This window comes from Xenopus laevis, chromosome 1L (genome assembly GCF_017654675.1).
Source record: "Xenopus laevis strain J_2021 chromosome 1L, Xenopus_laevis_v10.1, whole genome shotgun sequence".
Taxonomy (NCBI): domain Eukaryota; kingdom Metazoa; phylum Chordata; class Amphibia; order Anura; family Pipidae; genus Xenopus; species Xenopus laevis.
The window spans coordinates 50,246,741-50,257,444 of record NC_054371.1 but is presented as its reverse complement, the minus strand read 5'-3'; the positions used below and the strand labels follow the sequence as shown (position 1 = coordinate 50,257,444).

At 35.9% G+C, this 10,704-nt stretch overlaps 1 protein-coding gene across 1 annotated transcript in view; it reads right to left on the bottom strand.

Moving 5' to 3' along the window:
- Positions 1 to 1,757: 1,757 nt before the first annotated feature.
- Positions 1,758 to 10,704, bottom strand: part of vegfc.L (vascular endothelial growth factor C L homeolog) — an 87,172-nt gene continuing 78,225 nt past the window's right edge. The window contains exons 5-7 of the mRNA XM_018230726.2: positions 6,083 to 6,177; positions 3,938 to 4,271; positions 1,758 to 2,476 (exon numbers count right to left, since the gene is read on the bottom strand). Of these exons, the coding sequence (XP_018086215.1) occupies positions 2,362 to 2,476; positions 3,938 to 4,271; positions 6,083 to 6,177 (544 nt within the window). The 3' untranslated portion in view covers positions 1,758 to 2,361. The remainder of the gene's footprint in view (positions 2,477 to 3,937; positions 4,272 to 6,082; positions 6,178 to 10,704) is intronic.

Sequence of the window (10,704 nt, the reverse complement as noted above, 5' to 3'; positions counted from 1 at the left end):
GAAAAACTCGGCTTATACTCGAGGAAATACGGTACATTTATACTATACTATAAATAGAGCTATATATAGATTTGGAACAAAGAATGATACAGAAGTATTACGCATAACTCTGTAATTCATTACATGTACTTCACCTTGACTCCAGAAACTGAAATTTACATTATAATATGTATCAGGAATGAGTGGGCAGATTTGAAGGAAAATACAAAATATTATAGTTATCATGTTGAGATTTTTAATCAATTGTAAAACCCCAAAAATGGCTCAAATATAGTTATTCTTTTTTTTGTACTTGTCCATTTGTAGCTCCTGCTGTCCAGCTTCCAGTACAGCCAAAATAGCCAATCACAGCCCTTATTTGGCATCCCCAGGGATTTTTATCAGGATTGTGTCGCTCCAACATTTTTTATATTTGAATGTGGCTCACAGGTAAAAAAGGTTGGGTACGCTGATATAGAACAAGCTAAAACCATGCAAAACAACCCCAGACCACCAATTGTCCTCCACCAAACTTTACTATATGCATTATGATGTTAATGTAATAAAATTCACAAAGAGAGCAAATTTAGCAATGTAATATAGCAATAAAATTCCTTCATTTGCGCATTGCGAACCTTTAACACCTGCTTGAAAGTGGTGTAAACTTTTGGAGCAAACTTTTCCATTGAGAAGTTTTATTACATACACTGCGCACAATCGCAAGCTCTACAACTCACAATCCCTATCTTTCTGTCATGTGAGGGGCAAAGTGTTTGCAAAGGCCAACATTTATCCACGAAGAGTGAGCAATTTTAGCGTTAGCGACCAATATTACATTCCACCTATGTATCCAGGACTTTTTATTACTATCCATATAACCTACATTTTATTTACTATCAATTTACATCATTACACCATCAATGCATGGTGCATAAGTGGGACGCTGTTACGCCACAGGTTCAGGTTTATTTACTAGGGATGCACCAATCCAAGATTTGGTTTGGGATTCAGCCAGGATTTTGCCTTTTTCAGCAGGATTTGGATTTGGCCAAATCAAATAAAAAACCTTAATGTCCTGTGATTTTTTTTGTCACACAAACAAAGTAAAAAAATGTATTTCTTTTGCCCTTCCAGCCCCGATTTGCATATACGTATATAGCCAAATCTTTAATTTCATTAGGCCAAATGCCCAAGAAAGTGGATTTGGTGCATCCCTATTATTTACTAAACTTTTCTTGGTATACTCATGCCAATATGAAAGGTGAGTACAAACAGACTTGAGAGTTATTAACATAGATGCTAACGGTTATATCTTATCCGCAACTAAAATATTTGCATTCTCAGTTAATTTAATAATTACAAAAAAAAAATGTAAAATACTGCAAAGTAACATGAAAAGGCAGGCAAACAGGGCAGACAAAAATAAGCTGTAATAAATAGAATGTACAAAGTTTTAAAAAGAATCTTACTCAATAAAATACTGTGCATTTCTTAATAGGCTAATGTGAAAGTACTGCAATGTCATATATCATGTACAAACAGTAAAGATGCATGCCTTTACCTAACATCTAATTTCAGGATATCTTTGACAACTACGGATGGAATGCTAAACCAAGGCACCTGACATTTCTCCAAATGCCTCAAAAGCCTTAAGTTGCATTGCAGGCCTATATAATAAGCCACATAAACTTTATGATTCTCAAAGTAGCCACAGGAAATTCATAAGGTTGGACCCTATGTAAAGTTTTGGGCAAAAAAAGTTAAAGCCATTAACTTCCTGTAAAGAAACTAGACATTTAATCATGATCTTATCATACAATAAATGACTGAGCATGATGTCAGTTTTTTGGGGTGCATTCCTGGGGCACTACAGTTTCAGTTTCCAAACATGACTTTCCTGCAGATACAGCTGATACAGCTAAATTTTGTATATTGTTTTTTTTTCATTCAGATTCTGTGCATGTTATGGAATCCCACTTCGAGGTATATAGTACAAGTTTGGTCTTTTTTTATTTTAAACATATTTTACATGATATAAAAATATTGGTCACAGTGCACCTTTACATTGTTACTGTAATAAAGAGGAATGCTGCAAAATATTTTAGTGGAAATAAATTATATAGTCATTATCTTAATTAAAAAAAAAAATCACATGAAAACCTTGGCTGTTTTGTCATTGGCAGAAAAAGTCTTTGTGTGTCCGTAGAATGACAAAAGCATCAGCTGAGCTTTGAAACTCTCATCCCATACTTATACATATATCACAATCTGTGTCCTTGAGAGCCCCGTGGGGTTATTTCATGTAAAAGTATATCAGTCAGAAAAAAAGGTCTCCTTGTATTTGGAAGCCTATCGCTCTTTCATATTCTTTTGCTGATGACACTAGTTCATATGTGGTCTTTTCCAGTATGTGGGAACACAATGGCACACTTCTTCACTGTAATAGAAGCCTGGTTCACAACGTTTCGGTCGAGTTGAACATGGTGGTCTGTAACAGCTGGTTGAAAAATAATAATAATAATTACTATTGTTGCATTGCAACAGGCTAGCATCCTAAACATTTACATATGGGCAACAGATATGTACATTTTCATGGCTCCAGCAGATGGGTAATAATAAAAACAGACAATCATGAAGGAGGAAAGCATAATGAATAGCTGCTTATTCTTTAATGAGCTTTAGGGAAACTTACATCCTCAGCTGATATACGAGCAGTCAACTCCATCCTTAATGCTTACAGTATATCTCTGACTATGGGACTGATATAGAGTAGCACAGTGGGGTGCAAAAAATACATAGATACCCATCAAAGACATTTTCCATCATTGTCTGGTGTGGGATTCTGTTGCAGGAAAACATGGTTTTTTCATCCCTTTTGCATTATTTTTGCTCAAGCGGAATTCTGCACTGAAATCCATTTTTCAAAAGAGAAAAGTCGTTTTCTTTTATATTTAATTTTGAAATTTGACATGGGGCTAGACATGTCAATTTCCCAGGTGCCCTCAGTCATGTGGCCTGTGTTTTGATAAACTTCAGTCACTCTTTACTGCTGAAGTGCAAGATGGATTGATATCACCCACCTCCCTTTCCCTCAGCAGCCCATCAGCAGATGGAAAGGTAAACAAGAAAGAGCTCCCTGACACAACATAACAGCTCCCTCGTAGATCTAAGAACAACACTAAATAGTAAAAGTCCAAATCCCACTGTGACTCCTGCAGTTACATAGAATAGGAGAAACAAAAGCCTGTCTGAAAGCAGTTCCATTGTGCAGCACTGGCACATTCTAAAAACACATGACCAGGCAAAATTATCTGATATGGCTGCCTACACACCAAAATGGCAGCTATAAAATAGTCCAAAAACTATTTTTTATAAAAATAGACTTGTTGGTTCAGGAACAAAATATTATATGGTAGAATGAATTATTTGTAATGTAATATAGAAATAAAAATCACACCATAAAAATCATGAAAGATTTTTTAATATGGCTATTTTACATAAGCTGGAATACCATATAAGGGATGAGCTAGGTTGCATAGTGATGCCATCACTGGTAACTGTGGTGCCACTAGTCATAAAAATTAGATATCTAACAATATTAGACATCACTATGGAGTTCCTTGACCTGCAAAAGTGCTACTGTACCTACTATTGGGGTGTGAGGAATCAATACTTGGGTGGAGGGTGACCCGTTTTGTTAGATACTGGGGGCACATGGATGGCCTGGGAGTTTTGGTGCATATACTCAAAATTTCCAAATTCTTTGCAGTTTAAATCAGTTTATATATTCAGATATATTTGGAATTAGATGTGAATTAGCCTAATAAAGAAACTCACTGCTGAACCCAAATTTATTTAACTTTAGATAAATAAAAATGGTCTCATATCTAATGGTCATATCTTGTTATAGCTGACACCCCAATTAGTGCACACATACACCCACACATACATAGCCTACCTGCATGTTGAGTAATGAAATTTTTTTCCCTTTAGGAAACATTTATTTGGCGATTCCGTGCACTCGCAGGCACATTTTGCACTGTTTAAAGGTTGGTGTTTTGGACAGGACTTTTTGCACACGCATTGGCATTTTTCCTCATCATACTCCTTATTTGGTCCACATGAGCTGGCGAGGAGCTTATTCTTGCAGACACACTGGCATGATGTTCTATCTAGTTCTTTTTGAGGGCCACAGCTTGAAGGTACTAATCCACCTTTGCAGACACACTGACAGGTCTCTTCATCAAGCTCCATGTTTGGGCCACATATATCATTAAAGGTCTCTTCATTATCTATAGGAAAAAGCATAAACCCGCATTCATTGTTGCGCACAGGAAAATATTAGCAACGTTTCGAGCTTAAACCCAGCCTGAGGCTTGGGCCCTAGCCCAAACCATTATAGAATCAGTTGAGATGCTTGACAAATGGCTGGGGTAAATCCCTGAAACATTACCTGTGGCACTTAATTGAATGTTTTTTCACTTTTTTCAAACATTACCGTAGTGCTGCTGTTTTTTCAACAGAGGGTTCAGCTTGCACCTGGGGCTGCAAAGAGCCTTTTATCTACTGTGTAGCACACTTCAACTGATTCTACTATGGTTTTGTCTAGGGTCTATGGTACCAGCAATTACATTCTTGATAATTCCGTATTACCTTTGTTGCAACAGTTTGGGGAAGGCCTTTTAGGACAATACTACCCATATGTGTAACGTTCAGACAAGCATTATTGGTTTGCTGAGATGGGAAAGAACTTGACTGGTCTGTACACAGCCTTGAACTGAACCCAGTAGAACATCTGGGCAAAAATTGGTTGTGAGCCAGGCATGAACCAAATATCAGTGCTCAACCAACACAGTTCTACCACCTAGTGGATAGCATTCCCAAAAGAGCAGAGGTTGCAACAACAGAAGAGGAACCAACCTTATATTAATAACTTTTTTTACTAGAACGACACCTATGTTTATATGAGTAACAGCTGCCATGATTGCTACGAAAAGTTTCCCTCACTCACGCTCACTCTAGAGTTATGGTATACTATTCTGAATATTGCTTTCCAATAGGGAAAAATGGGAAGACTACAAATAGATTGGGTTCTATGTTTGCTGTCTAAATAATGAGTTGTGTGTATTTTAGTCAACAGTTTGTAAAAATCTGGTACTGTGTGTTCACTGTTACTGTTTCTGGCAATTAAAATAAATATTTTGCTTTAAAAACTAATGAAACAGTTGAGAAAAATCTAAGACAAGGGAGTACCGTTCATCTACTCAACATAAAAATCCATAAACTATGTATTGTTTAGCATGTAAAATGGGCCAAAGTGAAATCGACTGCCTATAAATTGATGCTAAATTTCCACCTGGAATATTAAATTAAATAAAATTATGAAAATGGATAGATTGCAATGACAGGCAGCAAAACAATGTAAATAAAGGAAACAAGGAACGACTGACAAAATGTGATTGTTTACACAAGAAAAAGACTATAATATACAAATTCATTTCAGGCCAGTAAAAAAGGAAACTTGCCCTTAAAAAGAGCTTCCAGAACACATAAAGGAATTCATACTGGTTAGAGTGAAAGGATTGCTTGAAAGAAGGTATTAAGTCTAACTGCATTTATTGTCTGGGAATGTTCTCATTCATCCAGGTCCTGCTATATCTATAGTAATAAGTCAAATCAACTGGACTTGCTGTATTTTACTTTTCTTTTGAAAATTCAGTTTTATTGCATGCATTTAAAAGAACAGCCTAACACGATTCATAATCATAGGCACCACTGGGTTTTTTCCCTCATCTTCTACATTGTTGCTTTTTACTGTGCTCCACCACCAAGTTTTGGTCAAAGTGCGGTCACCAAGCTCACCTCTCTCTTGGGCTCTCCCTTTGCTTTTTCTATAATTACGCCTCTGACAGGACGCACAACATTACATTATTATCAATCATCTTAAATAAATCTAGCTGATAACCCATCTTCTATATCCATCTGAGAAATAATACAGTTGTCAAATGAAATACTAAACCCTCAAAGAAAGTGAAAGTGGCCACACTTGCAGAAAAAAGACCATTTATTTTGTTTTAATATGTTTTTAGTTGATTTGCCTTACCTTCTTCTTCTTCAACATCCCGCTGCATGATACATCTGCATATATGGTTGTTCCAAATGTGATGTCTAGGGCAAGTTTTGTTTGCCACCTGACACCTATGAGAAGCAATTTTACACAGAATTAGAATCTTTTATTGCTTTTGAATTCAAGGACAAATGCACTTTGTTTTCTTATGCTATTCACAAAGTGGGTCCATGTCTCCACAAAAGGGGTTCACCCTAAAAGCAAGGCATTGGTTCTGTGCTATGACTGCTGGAAGGCTATGTACAATTGGTTGCTCTCTATGTAAGAACATATAATTAGGACTGATTCTGATTAAGCACCACTAGTAATCACAAAGGGGCAGTTTGAAACCCAGAAATAATATTTTCTGTGGCTCTTTTTACAAAGTCCCCATGTAAAACATGCTGAATTAAATATCCTGTGATGCACAAATAAAAGTGGTGCAAATCTAGTAGAAACGTATCTTAAAAGTCTTGTAGAAATGTAACATACAAACTGCTGTAGCTATTAAATCTATATTTCATCTATATGCTCATTCTTTTACTAATATAAATCATTATATTACTTCTTTTACTTCAATCAACATTGCCAGGCCCATTGAAATGTATCATTTTTGTTCTGTACAGGTTTGGGACTCGTTATCTGGACAGCTCCAAATTACAAATAGGTCATCTCCCATAGATCCTATTTTAAGCAAATAATTCAATTTTTAAAACAATTTCCTTTTTCCTTGTAATAATTAAACAGTACCTTGTACTTGATCCCAACTAAGATATAATTCATCCTTATTGGAGGCAAAACAATCCTATTGCAATTCAATAATGTTTAGATGATTTTTTATGTAGCATTATATGAATATCCAAATTACGGTAAGATCCCTTATCAAGCATTCTGGATAACAGGTTCCATACCTGTATATTGCTGCATTACTTAGGGTATGCACTTATAAATTGTGCAGCCTCTACAGTCTCTACATGCCACAACGTTCTTAAAAAAAGGATTTAATTGAACACAAAATGTTATCATTTGGCAAAAAAAACCCCACTTTGGATTAGTTTATAAAAATGCCCCATGTATTTCTATGGCTAAATAACTAAATGACAAGTAATACTTTCCAAGAGGGAAACATTGTCAGCTAAAACTAGTTCCATGACAAGTAGCTTATAACATAGAAAACGTAATCTTGCTCCAGATATATGTCTGTCCAGTCACTACATTGTGAAATGCTCTATACACTTGGGACACGCTGGGAGGCTTGTCAGGCTTCTTTCCATCTATTTGTGTTATCGGAAAGCAAGCTTTCCTTAGGCATTGTGTAATACTAAATATAATGAAAAAAAACTAATGGCACCAGCCAAAATCTCCAAGAATGCACAATGGGATCCATTAATCAAGATAATTTAATTTAGTCGTATCTGTTCAGTGACATAGCTCAACTGTTGAAAGACAAACATTAACCATGATTATCAAATAAAATTTCATAAAAATTCCTATGTTTCATCCCTTCATTTCAAAATATATTGGGTGTATTTTACCTTGGGGAGCAATTTGCTACATGCACAAATTTGAGATAGTGACAGACAAGGTTGTAGAGTTAGAGAACGCACATTCATCTGATTTCTTAAAGGGAAAGAAAATACAGTTTGTTTTCTTTATATGTCGGTTTTACCTTTTTTATAGGTGCCAGCTGGAAACAAGAAATCAAAAATAAGGGAAACCTATATAAAAGGGGGCAGCTTCCTTGCTGATTGAAAACAATGTTTTTTCTTACATACTGACTAACGTAGGGAAAGGCTGATCACAATAGGAGCTTATACCTTCAGCAAATGTAAAATTATTGGGCATGCACCGCCAGGATTCAGTTCGGAATTCCGCCTTTTTCAACTGGATTTGGATGAATCCAAGTGCCTGGCCGAACCGAATCTGAATCTAAAATAACCCATGACTTTTTGTTACACAAAAAAGGAAGCCAAAATTTTTTTAACCACGTGCACAGCATTCCCATAATTTACATATGCAAATTATGGTTCAGATTCTGTTCAGTATTCAGTCAAATCATTCACAAAGGATTCGGCTGAATCCTAAAACAGTAGATTCTGTGCATCCCTAAACAATGATACACCTGCTGGCAGTTTTGTTAAGTTTGTTAAAACATGTGTATCACAGATAACTGGCAGATTTGTGCTGGTACAGAATATCATTGCCTCTATTTTCTAACAACAGGATTTGCACTTATCTTAGACAAGTAATCAGGACCAAGTCATAGTTGATTAAGCCAGGCTAGGTATATAAATATGGTAGTAATCACACACTTATTGTATGTGACAATGAAATACTATTTGTAGCACTACAGCGGAAACTAGTGTACCTGCCTCAATTTATTACTAAACACGGCTGAATTGCAGCAGTGGGCCTATGTACCCAGATCATACAGACAAACTGAAGGAGTGACAGCCGATTCTCAGTGTCTATGTTTAAGCAGTTGTGCAAAGTCAATATGTGTCTAATATGGGCATACTGTATCTTGTACTAGGTACACGGCTGCCATTCCAATTTACCCTGCATTTAACATGTTGGTCAAGTTTCTGCATGAGTAATTCCATTATAAAAAGAAGAGTAGAAAGAAGATGTTACTCAATGTAAATGTCTTAGAATGTAACAGAAGCTGCATGCTACCCAATGTGTGGGAAGTAGATATCTCTATGTACAGCTGAACAGCACTGTTGGCTGCAACCTCCTAAGTCGCAAATGTTTTCTAGTGACATGAACCTGAAGAGCAGATTAATTTTACCCATTATAAATGCAGGGCCAGAAGAAGGAAAGACTTTTGTATTATCGCTGCAGCACAAATGTTCATGTTGAACGTATTGCACTTGGCCATTTCTAAAGATGCTTGAGTGCAGCAGATTTATGCTGCAGCTACAATCCAGCCAAAGCTTCATGTAAACAAACTGCTCAACATGCAGCTAATACCTATATACTGTACACACATTACTTGAATGTTGGCAAAACTTTGGGAAAAAGACCTAAGTTTGCTTATGTAAAAATCAGCTTTAACAGATAGAAACTGCTTAAAATGGGAAGAAAAAGCTGCCTACTCAGCTCCTGTCCAATTTTCTTCTATACAGAAATCCTGAAAATGAAAAATTCCACTGTGTTATTCAGAATGAACAGGGTGTGTAGGGACTCATAAAGGACTAATTTAAGAAGGATCATATTTAGTAACGATTGGTTTGTTAATAACACTCCTACCAGATGATAGTCAGGATAATTCTTTCTTGATAAATGGGACAAAAGATAGAAATGCTGAAAATCCTTCTGAATTCTGCCAGTGAATGTTTGCAAAAAATTATATATGAAAAGAATAAAATACATATCATTTTTACTGGCCATTGTTTTATAGTGCTACATAAATGACACACATATTAAATTTAATCTAGATATCAAATCAGATTTGGTTTTTAGCAAATATTATCATTGCCATGTATGTAGCTAAAGAGATCTGTGGGGATCAATATGTGAACAAAAAATTCCAGTATTGTGAGTCCCCCGATTGTGAGTGCTGGAATGTTCCATACTGTTAATGTGCATGGAAAATATTAAATTCTCTGAATATAGGGTGATCTCACAGAGTGGGAGATGTAAAGTTTGTCTCCCAAACATGCCAACATAGGCCTATAGAATATGTTGAACAACAAGGCCACTACATAAACATATCAAAGTTCTGATTTGGAAAATTTGTATTTCTATGGAGTATTTTTGCAAAACTGTAAGAACTCATCAGTCTTTGATCATTTTAATAGAACTTACATTTTTTATTTAATTTTTTAATTTAAAATACATATACAAAGATTTTTATATAATAAAGATATATATATATTTTAAATGTAAAGACTTGTATCTTGGTATAAGTAATATGATTTTTTAAACATTTGAAATCCATCACGGTCCAAGTACATATCCCAAAAGCCTTGAACACATAAAATACATTTGCTCTCATCTGGAGAGAGAAGACTACACTAAGGGGCCGATTCATGAAGCTCGAGTGAAGGATTCGAATTTAAAAAACTTCGAATTTCGAAGTATTTTTTGGGTACTTCGACCATCGAATTGGTTAAATTCGATCGAATTCGAACGATTCGAAGTAAAAATCGTTCGACTATTCGACCATTCGATAATCGAAGTACTGTCTCTTTAAAAAATACTTCGACCACCTACTTCGGTAGATAAAACCTACCGAAGTCAATGTTAGCCTATGGGGAAGGTCCCCATAGGCTTGCCTGTGATTTTTTGATCGAAGGATTTTCCTTCGATCGTTGGATTAAAATCCTTCGAATCGTTCGATTCGAAGGATTTAATCGTTCGATCGAACGAAAAATCCTTCGATCGATCGATCGCAGGATTTGCGCAAAATCGTTCGACTTCGATATTCGAAGTCGAACGATTTTAGTTCCCAGACGAATATCGAGGGTTAATTAACCCTCGATATTCGACTCTTGATGAATCGGCCCCTAAGTGGTTGTGTTAAGAAATGAACAGTTAAGTGCTTGGTCTGCTTTAATGTGGGCAGATAATAGATGCTGGAGCAGGCTGCCATCTCTTGCATGCACCACTGATTA